Raw genomic sequence first — 23080 nt, 5'->3', positions numbered from 1 at the left:
GAATGTGGTTTGATCAAAGGTAATCCTCTTTATATACGAAACTTCGAAGGGTGACCTATGATACCACGCCTACAGGCCCAGCCCACCTACTTTCCGTGTTTTCATTTCCATTTCATTTCCTTTTCTTTGTGGAATGGTGAATGTAGTTCGTGAAATAACTACCAGTAAGAAATGTAGGTGACTTATTTTTAGTTTGCCTTCCTCCCTGTTGTACTGGGCGGGTTTCTCACTGAACTTTCATTCATTCATTTATGTTTTGATATTTTAGAGCACTAATATTCTTTCATATTTGTGCATCTTACATGACTTTCCTTACGGTTGCAAATGCACAAGAAGATTGCAAGCAAAGTATATACTGCAACATTGCATTCAATGTGTTTTAATGGTCCTATAATCTACTGCATTATGCCCAGCTTGAAGGGTATAATATCACACTTAAATGAAAATTCTTGCAATTAGGATAGTAGGATGATTTTTAAAAATGTGAGGGAAATTATTTTGAAAAACCGCAAGGAAAACTTACTTTGGAACTTGTAGAGCCTAAAGGTACTTGATTGTACGAAGTTGTATATAGAAAATTTATAAACACTGTATTGCAAGAAAGGAATTGTAATAAAGGATAAAGCAAAACCTTAATCTTATCACAATTACTCCAAGAGTCAGTCTGGTCCAGTCTGATCCACACATAGTTATGAGGTATACTAAACAACATGACGTGTGTCACAGACGATGTAGTTTCCCAATAATTGCACTGCCCTAATTACATCTTTGGAGAATTTGTATTGCAAATTAAATAAATGAATAAATAAATAAGAGAGGAAAACTTCGATCAACCCAGGTATTTTCGCTTACCCTGGGAGTAAGCCTACAAACTACTTTGTTGTTGTTGATATTGTTGTCTTTGTTAAGGTCTGAAAAAGGTGTTTTGCTTTGAGTTAAAGATACTGGAATTTTAGGATAGGATATTTATGATTTATGTATTAGGACTAAAACTTAAAAAAGGAAACAATGTGCATTTTAAACAGTATACAGAAAAATGATTTCTCATAAAATGTAGTGTATTTGTTTTAATTTTCATTGCTGAAACAAGTCTCTATTTGACCGTAGATTTTAGCACATTTTAATTTCCGTTAAAAGTTAGGATTGTAATGTTTACAACTTATGCATGAGGGGAAAATCTCGCACACGTCCCGTAATCAGGAGAGTGATATTATTGGGAAAAAACATATTCTTTGCATTGCCTGTTACACGCATCACGTTATTTTGTATAACTCTTAATTATGTTCGGACAGACTTTTCCTTGGTGTCACTGACTCTCGAATGACTGTTACAGCAATGTAAAAGTATTCTACTTTTATTTTTGTCTTTTGGCTTAAAACTTCTTCAGAGCAACATAGCTTTATCATTTTTAATGCTTGTATTTAAGTCGTAATTACATTTTCCATTGAACTGACATCTTCCTTGTATTAGAAAGAAATTTTCAATATTTATATTATATACATATACTGGGTGTTTCGAAATTAGAGCCTTCCCCCTCCCTCTACAGCATAAACTAAAATTGATATGGACAAAAACAAATGTAATTCAGAACAGGTATTTGTTTAAGTTTCTGTCTTGAGTATTTAATATTTTGTCTAGCCTCCATCTGCCTGTACCACAGCCTGCATTCTTGAGGGGTATGATTTCAGCAAATCACAAAAAAGCTGAGATTCAAACTCCATTTCCATGAGCACTTTGGTCACCTTTCTTCGCAGGTCGTCGAGGCTTGGTATACCATCATAGTTCACTGTGTGCGCTTCAACATGCTCCTTTAAGATACTACCAATATTGTCACACACATTAAGGCCAGGGGAGCTACCTGGAAATTAACTTGACGAGAAGAAATCGATACTACTGTTTCAAAGTAGCTCCTGTGTCTGAAGAGCCTTGAAACATGGTGCCTTATCATGTAAAAATGTGACTTCTTCAAGAGACAACACATTTTCAGGATCTATGAGGAAAGGAAGTACTCCACCATTAAGTACAGTTTCTCTGAAGTATTCGCCATTTCATGACTGTCCTTTTTCACTGATAATCCACATTAACCGTTTGGCTGTGAAACAGAAAAATTCCCAAACATTCATCCAACGTTGCAGCCCAAATGATGTCATTTTTATGTTTTGGCTCCCTGACTGTATAAATGAACAATTCATCTGATGTAGCAACATGGAGAAAGTCAGCTTCATCCTAATCTTTAAGAAATGAACCACACAACCATGCACGGTCTTCTCTCTGTTGCTGAGTGGTGTTGGGCTTGCTGATAACATGAAATGGCTCGATACTAGATATTTTCAACTCACGATATACAGCACTATAACTTCTCTTCTTTCCCCTTTTTGTTTCTAGTTCAAGCGCCAATTTATGTAAAGACTTTCTTGGACTACCCACTGCCTCAGCTATAATGTCTTTTGACTCCTGAGAAAGGATTTCAGGCTTTCCAAGATTCTCACTCTTTACACGATGACAGTCATATGGATTTTTGTTCCAGTTTCTTTTAACAAAGGATTCATCTCTCTTAATGTATTTAGCTATCGAGGAACGTGAAGTGAAGGATGCGCCAGCATCACTGGCCTCTCTGAAGGATATAGCCCGGATTCGGTCAGTCCACCTGATTTCCTCAGTCTTTAGCCATGGCTGTGTCTAACTCTGTTATTCATTCTGAAAATACAAGAAATGTAAAATGAAAAATAGGTTAATAGAAACTTGAGATAATGTACGCACTTGGAGATAGGCTATAGCAGAAAACTTCATAACTCTCCATTTGTTCTGTGGAGGGGGGGCTCTAATTTCGAAACACCCGGCATATATATATATATATATATATAAGGCATATTATATATAGATATATTATGTGTGTATTTATATATATATATATATATTTATTATATATATATATATGTGTCGTGTGTGTGTTGTGTGTGTGGGTGTGTGTAGTGCTTTTTTTTTAAAAAATCACAGTCGAAATGCATGTGAACTTCATAAATAATACGAATCCCACAGGTGTGAAAAATAGCTAAGTAAAAAATCCAAGCGTTTTCGTCTTTACTAACGACATGTCAAAGGAGCTAATGAAATACCAATTGGAGAGAAAGGTCTCAGGTACACAACAAGATCAAGAATACCAGATGGTTAATTGTTAAAAGGGTAAAAATTTAAAGAGATAATCCAGGATTATCGGATATCACACGGTCACAAACCTAAACAGATTTGACCCTAACCGAAATTACAAAGTATCTTTACAGTCCAAAACATGTAAAAACTGAATATATTAATTTTTTTGCTTATATTTATCTACAACTTTTTTCATTATGAAAGCATCAAGTTTAAATAAACCAAGACTTAAATTTAGAACATTTCTATTATTTGACTTGTTGAAACAAGATTCAATGATATTCCTTGTAACTGTGCCATTACATGGGATTAAGGCTCTTGCTTGACTCCAGGTAATAGGATGGTCTAAATCTCTCATATGTACGAATAATGCATTCGATATTTTCCCAGCTCTCACAGAATATTGATGCTGTCTGAGACGTTGTGAAAGAGATTTACCGGTCTGTCCGTAATAGACTTTATCACACTTTTTGCAAGGAATTTCATATATGCAGCCTGGAATATCTTTAGGAGTATTTTTTATTACTAAACTCTTGACATTAATATTACTGAAAACAACATTTATGTTAAAAAGCTTTAAAATTCTAGGAATATCCAAATACCTTTCATCATAGGGTAATTTTAGAATGTTATGCTTACTAAATTCAAGTTTGTCATTAGTTGAATAAAATGTTTTTCTAGCTCTTTTCCATGCTACATCTACAAAAGTCCTTGGGTATTAAAGTTTCAATGCAATATCATAAATAGTTTTAATTTCAGCGTCAATAAACTGTGGGCTACAGACACGTAAAGCCCTTAGGAACATCCCAGAAAAAACAGAGAATTTAACATTTTGATGGTGATTGGAGTAGTAATGAACAAAATAGGCAATGTTAGTTGATTTTCGAAAGACTGAAAAGGTGAAATTTCTATCATTGCTATGAACATTTACATCAAGAAAATTCAAATTACAATTTCTTTCTTCCTCTACAGTAAATTTTATAGAAGGGACTAAATTATTGAGATTATTAAGGAATTCCTGGAGATTTTCTTGAACTGGCCTAATACAGAAGATATCATCCACATATCTAAACCAAATAACTTTCTTGGGCAAAATTCTTGGTAAGAGTTTTGTCTCAAAAAATTCCATGTAAATATTGCTAAGGACAGGAGATAAGGGATTACCCATAGCCATGCCAAACTTTTGTACAAAAAATTTGGAAAAATTTAATCAAAACCTATGCCCTGATGATATCAATATTTTATTGTACAAAAGTTTGGCATGGCTATGGGTAATCCCTTATCTCCTGTCCTTAGCAATATTTACATGGAATTTTTTGAAACAAAACTCTTACCAAGAATTTTGCCCCAGAAAGTTATTTGGTTTATGAACTTTATTCACATGGAACAAGACTATACGGGCCTTTGACTTGAAATTTAAGCTTCCAAAGAATAGATAGTTACAGAACATGATATGAAGTACAAAGGAAGAGAAATGCTTAATTTGTAGGTAATTGTTTAACGGTAATAATGCATTGCGCATCGGATGAAGTTTTTGAGGTTCTAATTGCAAGGCTGTTCCATAGAACAAATGTGTGAGGAATAAAAGACCTCTGGAACTGAGAAGTTAGACAGCGTGGCACATTAATTGCTTACTGGTACTGCTGTTCATTAAATCTGGTCAGTCTCGGCAGGAAAAAAAGAGGACCACTCGATCTAAAAGAGATAACTGGTCTTGCAACACATTCTTCTTCAAAGTAGGTTTAAGGATAGCTGGACGATGTGACTGAGAACGTTCCCTCTTCTGCCCTCAGATTAAAGGTGCCGATAATGAGAGAGAGAGAGAGAGAGAGAGAGAGAGAGAGAGAGAGAGAGAGAGAGATGTAGCAGGAGAGAGAGAGACCAAGAGGAGAAGTTCAGGCACCGAGGCTAGGATATACCAAGAGGAAGAAGTTTAGTCACGGTCAACGAGTGTGTAACTTTAATCGTAGATAAAATTGCATGAATTTTTAAAAGAATTATTTCTTTTAAGCCCCTTATCACTTAGATCCTGCGGTACATTACGGTTAAATAAAATCATCAGTAAGGGTAATTGCTAAATAAGTATATTAAAAATTGTCATAGGCTCTTTAACATTTTTATTTTGGAAAGTAAACACCAGTTGTGCACAAATATCTGTGTATATGCCAGAAGCACATTTCAGTTCTTAGTGTTGTTGATTTCCATGTGGTTATCCATAAGTACGAGATGGGGCTGAGTGTGAATGAGCTGGGGCTGAATACGAATGTTCCGGGGCTGAATAAGCGTGAGGTGGTGCGTGGTAAGAGGGTGGGGCTGGGTGGTAGGGGTGGGGTTCTGGGTACTCTGCCTCGCCCTCGTAAGTGACCTCAGCCTGGTAGCCGTTGTCGTGATCGGCGGTGTAAGTGACGGTCTGAGTGCGACCGTCGGGGAGGAGGACGTGGTACTGACCGCTGACGACCGTCCCGTCTGAGTTTTCGTTGTGGCCGAAGTCGAGGCCGTTGTAGTGGTCTGTGACGGCATACTCGAATTCAAAGGGCTTTCCTTCCTGAAAAAAAATGTATATAGTATGTATTCCTGTGACTGGTGATCAGAGATGTAGATTATACTATATTTACTCCTCTAATTAGAAACCAGATATATTACTCGAAAATAACTATTCATTAGTAATAAACAGTAGATTAACTGTATATCATCTTTTACATAGCATCGGAGAATAAAAATAAGATTCAGATGATTTTTGTATTCAGTGCCCAATAAATGATTCTTGCATTCGCTCATTAATAATACATGGGCGATGGTTTGTGTTATTGAAAGTCAAGGAAAAACTGCTGAAATACTCACTTCATCTTCTTCCTCATAGGAAGGAGCGTGGTAGGATGTTTTAGGGGTAGAGTAGGAAGGTTCGGGAGCCTCATAGGCTGGGGCATGTGGAGCATAAGAGAGAGAATGCTTGGGAGCAGAGTACCCATATCCAGAAGGTGCTATAATCCTGTGTCGGCTGGCCAGAGTGGTAATGGCCAAGCAGAATAAAACTACCTGCAAAAATTATAAATAAGATTAATGCATAAAGTTTCAGACCTTATCGTTTGAAATGATATGTGTCATCTCTAATTCAATATTGAAGAAGCTCAGTTTATAGACAAACCTCTAATAATGACGGTCTTTGAGATATGAAACAAGATTTCTTTTTAAAGCACTTGCTATAATGAAGGCCTTCTTTTTTGTAAAATATTCACATCTTTTGCCTTCTTCCTTTGCACTAGAATTAATCGCTAACTCTTTTGCTCCGAAAGTGTTAAATAATCTGATGGAAATTTGTAAAATATAATGGAATAAATCCTAACATTTAAAATTCTGCTTGATTATCCTTTCAGTTCCAGCAGTGACATAACCTTGAAAGATAAGCAGGATTCTTTACTGATTACTTTGAATAGCGATCGTCAATAGTGAAAAAAAAAACAAGATGCAAAAAGTCAACCATGACGAATCGAAGTCTGAAAAACTCTGAAAACGAATTCTGTTTCCTTGCCTTCTTGAACATTTCGGTGGTTCTTCAGAGTTCGAATGTGGTTTGGTCAGAGGTAATGCTCTTTATATAGCAAGTTTCGAGGGATGACCTCTGACGCCACACCCACTGACCCGGACTACCTACTTGTCTTTTCATCTGGTTTTCATTTCCGTTTCTTTGTGGAATGTTGAATGTAGTTCTTGATATAATTGTCTTTAAGAAATTTGGGAGACTTATTTATAGTTTCCCTTCCTCCCTGTTGTGCAGGACGGGTTACTCACTGACCTTTCATTCATTCGTTTTCATGGTTTGTTCTTATTTGTTTAAGTAAGTTTGTTTTCCTTAAGTTTGCAAATTTTCGCGAATCACTTTGCAAGCAACGTGCCGTATATACCGATCTTTCATTCATATTCGTGTTAGTAATTCCATATACTGCATGATACATTGTTTGCAAGAAATTCAGGTATTTGCATTAATTAAGATTCTTGCAAGTAATGAAATAGGGTAATTTAAAAAAAACATAAAGGAAATAAACTTGAATAGGGAAAAAGAAAGTCTAAAGGTACAGTGATGCTCAAATCTGATGCGACATGATTCTTTTTGCGTCGTCATGATTCTCAGACACAACGTGACCTTGCCAAGTAGTATTAAACTTTTTTTTTTCTATTTCCAATGTCATACATGTCGAAAAGTTTGTAAATTCACTGCTAGCACTATTTCCCTTATGGTTATATAAACAGGATCCCTTTTATGCATTGGTATAAGTCGTAATTTTTGTGATTTGAATTGTTTTTTTTTTACGTTGCTTAGTTCAAAGTGCAGTGTGATAAAATTAGTGGTGCCCTCAATGACAGTGCACTTAACTTGCTCCTCAGGCTGGTCAGCAAAACTACTTCTGCTAAGTGTAAAGTAAAGAAATCTAACACACTTAGGCCAAGGAACAAAATCTTGGCTTTGACAAAGGAATATTTGCTAGTAAGGCAACATTTTTGAAGTGGTTAAGAAACGTATCATAAATAATTTTATTTGTATGAAAATGCAGATATTCCTCTAACAAATATAAAATAAATGTTTTCAAGATAATTTCATTGTTGCTACTCATTGTAGACCTTCATATGTTACATCAAGTGGTTCTTGTTGCACCGTAATGGTTCGTCACACACGCTCTACTCACACATTTATATCAGTGGGGGCATTCTACTTTTGTATTTACATATTTACATTTGTTTTTTCAGTGTCGAGGCATTAAAACAATCAAATGAGACCATTTCAAATTTTATGGTTTATTTGGAAGTAATATTAATGTATAAAATTTTCCCCGCTTTTTTCTATTTAACAATCGAACTGAGGTTTGATGATGACTTATTTATTTTTTCCTTTTTTTTTGGTAAAATGCATCAGCGTTGAATGAACAAAAGTTTTGAGAATGTTTGTAAGTGATTTTCCTGAAATCTGGGTACACGTGACATTTTCTTAGTTTGAAATATATGACAGATTCCACTCTTATGGAACATAAAGCCATATTGTGTGCAATAATTGTGTTTTTACTTTGAAATAATAGATAATAATGGAGCATATTAGGTTGCCAGTTAGTAAATTTTGAACAAAATCCTATGCTGTTATGTAGCATCAGTTCTGAGCATAGCTGTACTTGGTAATGTAGATGCATTGCAGAAATAATCAAGGCTATGTCGCTATAGAGAAATAAAAAAAAAATGAACGCGACAAACTTTCTTCTGCGCAATCAAGTTTCCTGTACAGCGTATAATGCTATACGAAACTCTCAGTCATGGCCCATGAAACTTAGCCGCTGCCCATAAAACCTTCAGCCACGGCCCACTGGTGGCTTGTGTTGGCACCTGTAGCAGTGCCAGTTGCACGATAATGGCTAACTTTAACTTTAAAAAAAAAAAAGCTACTGAACCTAGAGGGCTGCAATTTGGTTTGTTTGATGATTTGATGGTGGATGATCAACATACCAATTTGCAGCTCTCCAGCCTCAGTAGTTTTTAAGGTCTGAGGGTGGACAGAAAAAGTGCTTAGGGACATACAAAGCCACCCCAGTTTTTTCACAGAAAACTAATAACAGCAGAATCTTGTTAGTTATTGTTAAAGTAATGTTGAAGGTATACTAAATACCATGACATGTGTAACAGGCAATGCAAAGAATGTATGTTGTTGTCCACTAATTACACATCCCTAATTACAGCTTTGATAAAAATTGTTTGATAGAATAATACAGGTTTCCTTCTTCACTTTTTGGGGGGTGGGGGGAGGGCAAATCTATTTGAATGGTAATAACCTCTTTCGAAGGACTCACATCTTCCTGGCTTTGGGTAGAATATATATATATGTATATATATATATATATATATATATATATATATATATATATATATATATGTGTGTGTGTGATTATATGTATGTATGTATATTATATGTAGATTTATGCATTTGTGTATGTTATGTATGTACTTATATATTCATGTACATATATATATTCATTTGTATCTTATATATACTTACATGTACATTTATATAGTGTATGTATACACATGTCCTTTACCTGAGGTTTAAAGAGGAATATCTCTATTATTATATTACTAATTCTTTCAAATTAATATTTCTCCTTGTTCTGTTTGGTCTCTTGTTCCTCGTGCATAGCTGCTAATAATTATTCATTGTATAAGGGAGCGAGGAAAGTAAATTTTATATTAATTACATAGAGTGAATTTGTACTAGAAATAGATAAGGATTCACTTATAACAAGTCTGTGGAGTCAGTCCTTAAAAACTTTCAGCTGAAGGCTTAAAGAGGGCAGTTGTTCAAATTTCATACCTTGAGAAATGTCCTGGTTTAGGGGGAATGCACCTTTGATTTATTGGAGTATGACAGATGTCTTTTCGAAAATGTGGGACTATGGCCGAAATAGATGGGTTTGAAGGCTTTGCATTTTTCTACTGCAATAGCAAGGAATTGGTCAGCAAAGAAGGATCTGGGTTCACTAGCTTTCAACTAATAAATACCAAAAAGGAATCATCGCAATACACCACGAAATGAAAACTGCATTGCTTTAAATGTAGAATTAAGGGTAGACTATTTTATTAGAGACCAGTTACTTGACTTAAGTGATTATGCCCCTCGTGACTGATACAGGTCATTCAGAAACCTCACCTGCCCAAGGCATTGTCTTTGGTAAGGAGTAGTATAAGGATGAATAATTCAGCCCCTTGATGAGAGAAGGAACAATTTACCAGTTGACCATTGTCGTATGAAAGTTCACACATGCGATATCGTACTTCTCTAAATAAAGTGAATATCTTTTCTACAAATACATTACACTCCGTTTGCAGTTTTGAAATAGTTAACAGCAGCATCGTAAACGAAACAAAAGAGACGAAAGAGCAAGGCGAAAATATTAAAACGAATTACGCTTCTTATTTTTTTCATTTATTATTTATCTGTGTGACTGACTGGTCTTGCAACAGTGAGTTTAATCAATATAGAGTTAAGGATAACTAGACAGTGTGCGGAGAGAGAGAGAGAGAGAGAGAGAGAGAGAGAGAGAGAGAGAGAGAGAGACCTTACAGACCTTACCTTACCTAACATCTTGTTCAGGTTGCCCCAGGTCCCTCAGTGTGAGGCACCTCTAATGTCTACCAGAGAGTTGCCAGTACATCTTCCGGTATATTTTGCATCTTCCAATCTTGGATGGTCTGGGATGCAGCTTAGATATTTGTCGAGCTTATTCTTAAACAGATCTACGCTCACTCCTGATATATTCCTCAGATGAGCTGGCAACGCATTGAATAGACACTGCATTATCGATGCTGGTGCGTAGTGGATTAATGTCCTGTGTGCTTTCCTTATTTTTCATGGTATAGTTTTGGGCACTATTAATCTACCTCTGCTTTGCTCTTTCTGATATTTTTAGCTCCGTGATGTTTTCGGCTATTCCTTCTATCTGTCTCCATGCCTGAATTATCATGTAGCGTTCTCTTCTCCTTTCTAGACTTTATAATTTTAAGGATTGTAGTCTTTCCCAGAAGTCAAGGTCCTTAACTTCTTCTATTCTTGCTGTAAAGGACCTTTGTACACTCTCTATTTGTGCAATATCCTTTTGATAGTGTGGGTACCATATCATATTGCAATATTCAAGTGGACTACGAACATATGTTTCATAAGGCATAATCATGTGTTCAGCTTTTCTTGTTTTGAAGTGCTGTAACAACATTCCCATTTTTACTCTACATTTTGCCAATAGAATTGCTATTTAATCATCACATAACATGTTCCTATTCATCATCACACCAAGGTCTTTAACTGCTTCCTTATTTGTGATTGTCTCATTATTAGGTCCCCTATATGCATATAGCTTTCCTTCTCTGTCTCCATAATTTATTGATTCAAATTCATTAGAGTTAAATACCATCCTATTTACCTCTGCCCAATCATATACTTTGTTAAGGTCTCTTTGTATCGCGTTCCTATCTTCATCACAAGTAATTTCTCTAGTTATTCTTGTGTCATCGGCGAAACTACTCACAACCGAGTCCTTAACATTACTGTCTATGTCTGCAATCATAATAACAAAAAATAATGCAGCTAACACCATACCTTGTGGCACACCGGATATTACCTTAGCTTCATCCGATTTCTCATCATTTGTAATAACTATCTGTTTTCTGTTGTGTAAAAATTCTTTTAACCATCTTCCTACTTTATCCACTATATTATGTTTTCCAATTTTCTTCGCTAATATATTATGGTCTACCTTGTCAAAAGCGTTTGCAAAGTCTAGATAAACCACATCTGTTTCATTTCTGCTTTTCATATTTTTGTATATGTTCTCACGGTGAACTAACAGTTGGGTTTGTGTACTTTTTCCAGGTACGAAACCATGTTGTCCTATATTAAACAAATTATTTTTTATTAAATGTTTCATAATATTTTTTTCATTAGCCTTTCATACACTTTCATAATATGTGATGTTAGACTCACAGGCCTATAATTACTTGCCTCTAGTCTTGATCCACTTTTCAAAGTAGGGGTGATATATGCTAATTTGTGCTCATCATAAATCTTGCCTGTATCTACACTTTGTCTTAATAATATTGCAAGTGGCTTTGCGATAGAATGAACTACTTTTTTTAACAAAATAGCAGGGACACCATCAGGTCCTGCAGCAGCTCCATTTTTAATTTCATTAATAGTCTGCACAATATCAGCTTCATTAAAGTCTATGTCAGCTAAAAATTCACTATTTTCATCCTTTACTTCTATATCATTAGCTTCATTATCAATTCTATGGGTATATTCTCTCTTATATCGTTCTGTCAATATGTTGCTTATTTCTTTTTTTTCATTCGTTAATCTCCCTTCAATTCTTAGAGGGCCTATTTCTATTCTTCTTTTATTCATCTTTTTCGCGTACAAGTATAATAGTTTGGGGTTTTGCTTGATATTTACTAGGGTTTTTTTTCTTCCAAGTCCCGTTTTTTCATTTTCTTTTGATTGTATAACCTTTTGTTCTGCATTATCTATCTTACTTTTTAGTTCTATAACTTTCCATGCATTTTTTTTCTTTTGCAAGACCTTTTTTCCACTTTCTTATTTTCTGGAACAAAATCCTTCTGTCTCTTGGTATGCATGACTGATGTTTACTTTTCTTCTTAGGTATATATTTATCCACTATTTTCTGTAATATTTTATATAATATCACCGTATTAACCCTTATGTCAACACTTACAAAAATGTTATACCAATCTTTGTTTAATTCTTCATTTATTTTTGACCATTTCATATTTTTTCTGTAGAAGTTGTATTTTCCATATCCTTCCCACTTTTTCATTTCTTGATTATCTGTTTTCACTTGCTTTGGAATGGACTGTTAATTCTATGACATTATGGTCTGAAATACTCGCATTATAAACTATTATTTCTTTAACATAATTCACCTCGTTCACAAATACTAGGTCTAAAGTATTTTCCTTTCTTGTTGGCAGGTGATTTATTTGTTGAATGTTGTATTCTAGTAGCTTTTCGAATTGCCTCTTATCTTCTGCACTACTAATACTCTCTTTTTTATATGTATAAATACAACCACAATCTCCTATTCGTTCTTTCCAGTCTACGTAAGGAAAGTTAAAGTCTCCAGATAGGAGAATAGTCCAGGCCTTGTGATTTCTACATATATCATCCAATTTTTCTATTATTATGTCAAACTCTTTAGTATTAGGGGGTCTATATATTACTATGTTCATTAATTTTTCAGATTCAGATTCTACTGTTATTAGTTCACATTCTGAGTTACTATATTTCTCATATATTTTTCCTTGTTTTTTGTCTTTCCCATATATTGCGGTTCCCCTTGATTCCTATTTTTTCTATCTGATCTATAAGTTTGGAACCCTTTTATTTGATCATCATTCCCAGTCTCTTGGGAATACCAGGTTTCACTTATATTCATTATATGTATTTTCTTTTCAATTTGGGTTAGTTCTTCTAAGTACTCTATTTTTCTTTTTGAGTTACTCGTAAATAAACCCTGCGCATTCATCACTATGATGGTTTGCGTGTTTTCTCCTTCATTTAATATAGATAATAATAAGGATTTTCCCATGTCTCTTTCCTGTTCTGGTATGTTGTTCTTTTCTTCATTTCCAGAAATTCTGACATTAAAAAATCCAACTTTTCCACAATATTTGATCTTCCTTCATCATAATTATTCATTTTGTGTCTGAATCTGCAATTTTCTCCGTATTTGCAATATCCTCTTGCATCATAAATACAGTATTTATCTCTTGAGTTGTATCTTGGAGCTGATGCTTGGAAATATTTTGCTGACACTGCATATCGCGGTGATGGCTTGCTTTTTTCTTTCTCCTGATATTCATTGTTCCTCTCTTTATTTGTTTCTTTCTTATTTTGGATTTTATTATTTGATTGATTATTTATTTGATTTTGATTCATGGCTACAGGGTGCATATATTTACATTTTTTGTCGAACTTACATCCTTTTCCTTCTTTTAGGTTTTTGCATATTTTTGGATGTAGATCTCTGCAAAGATCCTCATAGCTGTCTAGGTATACATATTTACCATATATTTCATAGTTGTGACATATCTTAGGATGTTTGTAGTAACATCTTTCTCTGAATCTGCAATTCCTTCTTTTCAAAAGGTTGGAGACTTTGTCTTTCTTCATTTCCAGAAATTCTGACATTAAAAAATCCAACTTTTCCACAATATTTGATCTTCCTTCATCATAATTATTCATTTTGTGTCTGAATCTGCATTTTTCTCCATATTTGCAATATCCTCTTGCATCATAAATACAGTATTTATCTCTTGAGTTGTATCTTGGAGCTGATGCTTGGAAATATTTTGCTGACACTGCATATCGCGGTGATGGCTTGCTTTTTTCTTTCACCTGATATTCATTGTTCCTCTCTTTATTTGTTTCTTTCTTATTTTGGATTTTATTATTTGATTGATTATTTATTTGATTTTGATTCATGGCTACAGGGTGCATATATTTACATTTTTTGTCGAACTTACATCCTTTTCCTTCTTTTAGGTTTTTGCATATTTTTGGATGTAGATCTCTGCAAAGATCCTCATAGCTGTCTAGGTATACATATTTACCATATATTTCATAGTTGTGACATACCTTAGGATGTTTGTAGTAACATCTTTCTCTGAATCTGCAATTCCTTCTTTTCAAAAGGTTGGAGACTTTGTCTTTCTTGTCTATTTTTTCCTCTTTCCCATCATTGTGTAAATCTGGGTAGAGCCTCTTCGGGATTTTCTTTTGTGTTGTCATGTCGTAATTTATTTCTTCGTATGTATGCTGCTTGATTGCCTCATATGTAGTATCAATGAGTATCTCTGCATCCATACTTTTATCTTGTTCTTTATTTTCCTTATTTTTTTCTGTCATTTCAGTTTTGTTTACTTCTCTTCCGTTTCCTCTTCTTCTTCTCCCTCATCCTCTTCTTCTTCATCCTCAACTATTTGTACATTCAGTCTAGATTTAATAATATTGTCTATCCATGATAGACATGTTGAGCAAAATATTCTGGTATCTTTTCTCATATCTTGCATTACTTCAGCACATTGCGGATGCGTTGGAATGTTGCATGCAGAACATTTTCTGATCAGGTTTTGTGGATTAACTATGCTATACCACACCATACACAGTTTGCATGCTTTTGGCATTCTTTTTCCTATTGCATCAATTAGGATATTCACAATGTTCACCTTATTCATTTTCTTTGTCGGAATATGTTGATTTATGTATAGTTTCTTTATGAGTCTCTTGACCACTTGGATTGTATTTGGAACTTCTTCAATTATTTTCAAGATGTTTTCTGTTGATTTGTTCCAGTTTGAAGGATAATATACTTCTAATATATCTATGAATGCTTTTGTATCTTTTTGATTAGGGCTGTTGTTGATCTCAAGATGAGAAATGCCAGCTCCCTTCCTGCTACCTCATCATATTGCGAACCTGCTAAACACGCTAAATTTCGCCATTTTTTCCCACAGTTGGAACTTACTGCCTTCTTGATCTGATTTACAGTATTTCACTTGATAAACTAACTTAGTAGACGCTTTATACTACTATTTTCACACTAATCTTATCACCGACAGTTCACGAACACTTCTAGATATTTATAAATTTCCAGATGAATGATAAATGTGTGATATCTATTGATTAATCAGACTGTGCGCGGTAACGTCTCACCAAGCAGAGAGAGAGAGAGAGAGTTTTACCATTCATAATACAGCATGAGTTTATGAAGAATTCTTTCTTTGATGTCTCGCATCACTTGAACCTTGCGGTAAATTACGATTAGAGAAAGTTGTGACTCAGAGGATAAGTACAATGAAAATTGTTATTTTCTCTGTAAGTAATTTATTTAGGGAAGAAAACACAAATTGTTCATAAATATCTGTGTATATGCCAGAATCATATTTCAGTTCTTAGTGATGTGGATTTCTATGGGGTAAGTCATGAGTAGGGGTTGCAGCTGAGTATGAATGCGTCGGAGGTGAAAGTGAATCCTCTGGGGCTGGGAATGAATGAGTAGGGGCTAAAGGTGAAAGCTCTGGGGTTGAGAATGAATGAGTAGGGGCTGAAGGTGAATCCTCTTGGGCTGGGAATGAATGAGCTGGGTCTGAAAGTGAATGCTCTGTGGTTGAGTGTGAATGAGAGGGGGAGAGAGAGAGAGAGAGAGAGAGAGAGAGAGAGAGAGAGAGAGAGAGAGACGGGACCCTGGTATACGAATATAGCCGGGGCCAGTGAGTGTGAAAGCGCCTCAGTGGCGTGGCTGGTATGGTGTTTGCGTCCCACCTCGGTGGTCGCGGGTTCGTTTCTCGGCCATTCCATTGAGGAGTGAGAGGTGTATTTCTGGTGATAGAAGTTCACTCTCGACGTGGTTCGGAAGTCACGTAAAGCCGTTGGTCCCGTTGCTGAATAACTACTGGTTCCATGCAACGTGAAAACACCATACAAACGAAAAACAGTGAGTGTGAAGGTTTTATCATATTATAAAGTACCATGAATTTGTAAGAATTCTTTCTTCTGTGCTTCCCACCACTTGAACCCTGCGGTAAAATATGGTTAAGGGAAACCATCAGTTGGGACTAATAGCTGAGGAAGTACAGTAAAAATTATAATTTTATCTTTTTAACATTTTTATTTTGGAAAGTAAACACCATTTGCGCATTAATATCTGCGTATATGCCAGAAGCACATTTCAGTTCTTAGTGATGTGAAGTTCCATCCGGTTTTCCATAGGTATGAGATGGGGTTGAGTATGAATGCTCTGATGCTGAATATGAATGCTCTGGAGCCGAGTGTGAATGAGTTGGGGCTGAGTATGAATGGGCTGGTGCGTGGTAAGAGGGTGGGGCAGGGTGGTATGGGTGGGGTTCTGGGTACTCTGCCTCGCCCTCGTAAGTGACCTCAGCCTGGTAGCCGTTGTCGGGATCGGCGGTGTAAGTGACGGTCTGAGTGCGACCGTCGGGGAGGAGGACGTGGTACTGACCGCTGACGACCGTCCCGTCGGAGTTTTCGTTGTGGCCGAAGTCGACGCCATTGTAGTGGTCCGTAACGGCATACTCGAATTCAAAGGGCTTTCCCTCCTGAAGTAAAAAAAAAATCCTTAGATAATAACAGTATTTAATTGCTATCTTTTTATTTTGAAAAGTATGTTCGCTTTTGCAAACTTAGTGGAAGGTCTGTCCTTCCAGCGACTGATGATCAGACAAGATTATTATGCATTTAGGTCTTTTATTAGATATTAGGTTTATTAAATGAAAATGACTTTAATTAAGAGGGATGAAAAAATTCACAGCATATTTTCTTCTTTACACTTTTGCAAATTTGAAATATGGTTCAGGTAACTCAAAATTATTTTTCTGTTCAATGACCGATAATAATGCAAAGTGGAGCGTTGGTGTTAATGAAAATGAAAGAATACGCGCTAAAATACTTACTTCTTCATCTTCTTCATAGGAAGGAGCATGGTAGGATGTTTCAGGGGCAGAGTAGGATTGTTCTGGAGCCTCATATGCTGGGGCATGCGAAGCATAAGAGAGAGGATGCTTGGGAGCAGAGTACCCATATCCGGAAGGTGCCAACTTGTGTGGGCTGGCCAGAGTGGCAACAGCCAGGCACAACAGAATTACCTGGAAAATATAAATTAACAAATAAATGAATTAGAATACAATTCTTATTTTATATCTAAGCTCATTCAACAGATAAGCTTCTGATAATCATGGTAGTTGAGATAGACCTTATTTTCAAAGCACATACAGTAATAGAGGTCTTTTTTTTCGTCAGATTCACGTCTCTTGATTTCATCCCTTGCACTAGATCAGAGGGAATTTTGTACCACAAGGATGGAATCCTAATATTTAGCTTCTACTTGATTATTCTTTTAGTGTTAGCAACTGCATGACCTTAAAAAGGAAACTGGATTCTATGTTGATTATTCTTAATGTCAGTCGGTAATGGTGAAAAGATGAAATACAAAATGATAGCCATAATGAATTTGAATATAGTACGAAGGCGAATTCTGTCTCCTCACGTTCTTGAACATTTCGATGGATGTCTTCGGAGTTCGAATGTGGTTTGGTCAGAGGTAATGCTCTATTTATATATACCAAACATCGTACTAGGATGACCTCTTGACACCACACCCACAGACCCAGCCTACCTACTTGTCTATTCATCTCCATTTCACTTCCTTTTCTTTGTGGTATGCTGAATGTAGTTCTTGAAATAACTATCTTCAAGAAAGGAAGGGGACTTGGATGGATGCCTCACAAACCTCTCTTTTATGCATTTTATATTTAGTTATTTTAAGGTACATTGACAAAATTCCTCTGGCCATCTCGTGCACGCGAAGTATTCCAAGCATTCTACTTTATATTACAACTTTGCATTTATATTCGTGTTAGTGATCTAACATACGTTGATGTGCCCAGTTTCGGAGGGGAGATCAGAAACAAATTTTTTGTAGAAAATGTTTTCACACAAAAATTAAGATTCTCGCATGCACGATAGAGGATGTCGTAAAGTAAACAATCTGAAGAAAAATGGAAAAAGGAAAAAAGAAGTCTACAGATACTTCATTCCATTATGATAGGATTAACGAAATGGTAAAGGCTATATTGCTCTGAGGAAATGATACAAAGAATGAAAATAACAGTAGAATCTTGTTACAGCTAATGTTTTAAATTCACTTTGAAAGTCAGTGGCATCAAGGAAATGGCTGTCAGAACTTATAACATGACGCTGGTAACAGACTATGCAGAGAATGGCACCTCAAGCGGCACACTGTAGGCATTACTTCAGGTTCTTTTGCAACGTCACTTCGGACCCTAACTGCAGCCCATTTCATTCCCTTAACTGTACCTCAGTTCATATTCGCTTTCTTCCATCTGACTTTCCACCCTCTCCTATCAGTTGCTTCGAAGCGCAACTGCGAGATTTTTCTCCTGTTACACCTTCCAAACTTTCCTAGTCTCGATTCCTTCAGCACTGAATGACCTCATAGGTCCCAGCGCTTAGCCTTTGGCCAAAATTCTATTTTCTGACACTTTGGCCCTGACTGCAATCAAATAAATGATTGACATGATCTATCAGCCTGTCAGTGCTTCTGAATGAAAGTCCCTGTTTTTTCGTCCATTAGCTATAATACTCAGCTAACGATTCCTTGAGATTCTTAGAATTGAGTGAATTTGATTTTCCTGAAGTCTAAAGCTTTTCTTGATTCCTTGACATCTAAAGAGGTAAAACCAGTAAGAATAATAGGAAAACGTCAACAGTAAAATGGTTAATACTGAAGCAGCTTTATCTATTATTGATATTGATAAAATTGTCTACTCGCCCTTTTCTCTTGGATGGGATGATTTTTTTTTCAGATACTGTCGCCCTTCTGCTTTTAAACTAGTATTTTTGGGATGAGGTTGCTAGCCTTCCAACTTGTGCGTGGGTATAGAGGTCTAGTATACATCTGGACACATTTCAATGACCCTTTGATTATGAACTTTGCCTTAGAGAATACCCACTACAATCGTGTCATAGTCTGATTCATAATTATTCAAAGTAAAATAATTCACGACTTAGGTTTTTTTGTTTTGTTAGGTTTTACCTTTTTTTTCTATACCCTCCACATTTGTATTTTGCTCAATTTTTAGCATGTATATATCTGGTGAGTACGCTTTCTAAAAGGAAGTTGGTTCCATTGTACAGTTCCACACGATCCGCTTCGTGCAATTTCATGAAAATGGTCTGTTATTTACATTCCTTCTGTCGGACATTTCTGGAATTCTCTCTTCTTTTTTAGTTTATTTTTTGTGCTGAAATGACCGGAGTGTATTTTTAACAGTACAGTGACGTATGGGACCTGATATAGGACGTCACGTTAGTCTTATAAAAATGTTTTTTACATGATTGGGGTGACTAATTTATTTTCTATCGAGACATATGTCTGTCCATATACAAAATAATAATTGAGTAAAAGTCATGAGATTATTAAAAGCAACTTGGGAATTGCAAAACCCCACAGATAAAGATAGTAACCAATAAAGTTAAGACTTACTTGGTTTAACTCCGAAAATGGGGACGGACTTCAATTGTATTGGCGCATCGAAAGCAATTTCTTCGATTCAGTATTGAGTTTCTGTTATAAACACAGTAAACCTGTATGGTTAGTTATGTCTTAATTTGCTTCGTTGATTACCTATCATATTTCTTATGTTCGTTGTTGTCTACCCTTTAATTGTCTGCTTTCAACATCAGTCAAGTTTTAATAGTTAAAATGGCTAAGGTATTTGCTCCATTTTGCTTGTAGAGTGGGATGTTTGTTATATCATTAAAGAAAGGAGATTTTGTAGCTGATGGTCTTTGTCATCATATGCATTAGTTTTAGTTTATTGTGTGGTTATTTTCTTGTCATTCTAGGAAAACATTTTCAAAATTAATAAGTTACACAAGAGACTCAAAACCTTGGCAAATTATAGATTTGCTAAATTCAAGCCTCTACACGAATTGTTCTTCAACTCGCATATACTTTTTTACAGTAGCTATAGTAGATTCACATCAACCGTGTATTTGATGTCTAGGCCAGTCCCTTACAACGCTCCTGATTGGCTGTTGATAAGCCAATGGCAGGGCTGGAAACTCACAGTCTCTCTCGAGAAAGTTCACATGGGTAGGATCTATGGTTCACCTCTCCTGAGGGATACGTCTTTCAAAAGTATCCATCAGCAGAGGTGGATCTTACATCCTACCTATGTGAACTCTCTCTCGAGACTGAGAGTTTCCAGCCCTGTGATTGGCTTACAACAGCCAATCAGGAGCGTCGTAAGGGACTGGCCTAGGCACCAAATGCACGGTTGATGTGAATCTACTATAGTCGTTCTACTGTACACTTTTACTACACTTTTTACAAGATTGGCGTTTCCCTTATTTCCTCATTTGGATGGAAGAGAAAGAACACCGAATCTATCACGAAGGATTGCATTGAAAAGTCAACGTATTCGTTTTTCATATATTTGAGATTAGTAAGCATGAATTTAAACAGTTGCTTATAAATATCCAGTTCATAAATATCCAGGCATTCATCACAGCAAGAATTCAGTTCTCAGTAACTTTCTGTCCCTAGTAACTTGGTGCCCCATACACGGGGGCTGGAGCTGGGTAAGATGGAGCTGGGGCGTAGTATGGAGCTGGAGTTTTGTATGGTTTGGTTGTGGTCTTGTATGGAGTAGTTGTGTATGGTCTGGTTGTGGTTTTGTATGGAGTAGTTGTGTATGGTCTGGTTGTGGTGGTTTTGTAGGAGTAGTTGTGTTGGTGGTTGGTTTTGGGGTTTTTGTATGGAGTAGTTGTGTATGGTCTGGTTGTGGTTTTGTATGGGGTAGTTGTGTATGGTCTGGTTGTGGTTCTGTATGGAGTAGTTGTGTATGGTCTGGTTGTGGTTCTGTATGGAGTAGTTGTGTATGGTCTGGTTGTGGTTCTGTATGGAGTAGTTGTGTATCGTCTGGTTGTGGTCTTGTATGGAGTAGTTGTGTATGGTCTGGTTGTGTATGTATGTGTATGTCTGGTGTGGTTTTTGATGGAGTAGTTGGTATGGTCTGGTTGTGGTTTTGGATGGGTATTTTGTGTATGGTCTGGTGTTGGTTCCTGTATGGAGTAGTTGTGTATTGTCCTGGTTGTAGGTTCCGTATGGAGTATTTTTGTGTATCGGTCCTGGTTGTGGTCTTGTATGGAGTAGTTGTGTATCGTCTGGTTGTGGTCTTGTATGGAGTAGTTGTGTATGGTCTGGTTGTGGTCTTGTATGGAGTAGTTGTGTATGGTCTGGTTGTGGTTCTGTATGGATAGTTGTTATCGTCTGGTTGGTGGTTCTTGGTTATGGTATTGTTGTATGGTCTGGTTGTGGGTCTTGTATGGAGTAGTTTGTGTATGGTGGTCCCTTGGTTGGTTGGGTTTCCCTTGTATGGAGTTAGTTGGGGTTTTGTTGGTCTGGTTGTGGTTCTGTATGGAGTAGTTGTGTATGCTTTGGTTGTTTTGTATGGAGTAGTTGGGGTTTTGTATGAAGGAGCCGGGGAGGGGTACGTTGAGGAAGGCTTGTAGGGCTTAGGGTCTGGGTACGCGGCTTCCCCTTGGTAGGCGACGTCGGCCAGATACCCTTTGGAGTCGTCGGCGGTGTAAGTGACGGTCTGGACGCGACCGTCGGGGAGGAGGACGTTGTACTCGCCGTTGACGACGTACCCGTCGGACTTGGAGCTGTGATCGAAGTCGACGCCGCTGTACTGATCCTTCACGTTGTACGTGAAGTCGAATGGCATTCCTTTCTGGAATTCCATTACGGAAAAGGAATAAAGATTACGGATTCTTTCCTAGATAGTTACTCCCAAGGGTTTTCCACCTTTGCGGCGTGTTTAGTACCAGCCCGTTGGGGGACAACCGTAAAAACGTAAACAAAAAACTGTAAATATCATGAAGATAATGACCCCCCAAGAAATATTGGTCCTAAATACGACCCCGAAAATCCTTAGGGGTCATTATCTAAGAAAGATCCAAGATTACGAAATGATCAGTTAATGTGGACATCCCTAGGTCTGTTTTGGATACCATCACAGTCAGTTTTCATTCTGAAATGTTAATATAAAGTATAATATAAAAGACTACGGTGATCAAATGGATATGCGTATTCATAAGTCTATTTAGTTACCGTTCGCTGTCACGTTATTTTTTATATTTATTTTTTAAATTTGTTTTGCTCAGTATGATCATCATATTAGGATTTCTGATACCTGTTAAAATCTGTTTCTATGATGGCGTTTTTGTGATGCATATTTTTTCCCCCAAAACTAGCTTGCTCACACGAAAAGGAAGATGATTCTAGATTTATCTAATTTTAGTATGAATTAACTGTTGATTATACATATATATTTTCATTTATATAATATATATATATGTATGTATGTATGTATGTAAGTATGTTTGTATGTATGTATGTATGTATGTATATACATCGAGCTACAAATGCCCTTTAATATCTAATTCACTCTACCTCGGAATTAATATATTTTCATAAATGTTAACCGAAGGGGGAATTTGTTTAGTCGATAAGATATATGAAAATATATTAATTCCGAGGTTGAGTGAATTAGATATTGGAGGACATCTGTAGCTCGATGTATGTATATGAATCACGGTAATGTGTTATGACTCATATGTATGTATGTATATATATATATATATTATCATCATATGTATAAGGTTAAACATGCATGACTTATACACGCAGAGATATATAGGAAACAATCCTTACCTCGTAGGCTGGGGCATTGTAGGATGGCGCATCGTAGGATGGTGCAGGGGGACCGTACTTCGGAGGAG

General features: G+C 36.3%; 2 protein-coding genes across 2 annotated transcripts in view; both read right to left on the bottom strand.

Moving 5' to 3' along the window:
* Window positions 1-16383: 16383 nt before the first annotated feature.
* LOC135224238 (cuticle protein 7-like) lies at window positions 16384-17779 on the bottom strand. The gene is made up of 3 exons (XM_064263091.1): window positions 17757-17779; window positions 17164-17355; window positions 16384-16809 (listed from the first exon to the last, which is right to left on the bottom strand). Exons 1-3 carry the CDS (start codon window positions 17766-17768, stop codon window positions 16429-16431), a joined length of 585 nt encoding a protein of 194 aa, XP_064119161.1. The 5' UTR covers window positions 17769-17779; the 3' UTR covers window positions 16384-16428.
* Window positions 17780-20799: 3020 nt separating this feature from the next.
* LOC135224095 (putative protein FAM47C) overlaps window positions 20800-23080 on the bottom strand; it is a 3237-nt gene continuing 956 nt past the window's right edge. The window contains exons 2-4 of the mRNA XM_064263004.1: window positions 23013-23080; window positions 21719-22029; window positions 20800-21553 (exon numbers count right to left, since the gene is read on the bottom strand). The exon at window positions 23013-23080 is cut by the window's right edge and continues 82 nt beyond it. Of these exons, the coding sequence (XP_064119074.1) occupies window positions 20800-21553; window positions 21719-22029; window positions 23013-23080 (1133 nt within the window). The remainder of the gene's footprint in view (window positions 21554-21718; window positions 22030-23012) is intronic.

This window comes from Macrobrachium nipponense, chromosome 10, assembly GCF_015104395.2.
Source record: "Macrobrachium nipponense isolate FS-2020 chromosome 10, ASM1510439v2, whole genome shotgun sequence".
Classification (NCBI taxonomy): domain Eukaryota; kingdom Metazoa; phylum Arthropoda; class Malacostraca; order Decapoda; family Palaemonidae; genus Macrobrachium; species Macrobrachium nipponense.
This window is presented reverse-complemented; position numbering and strand designations above follow the sequence as displayed.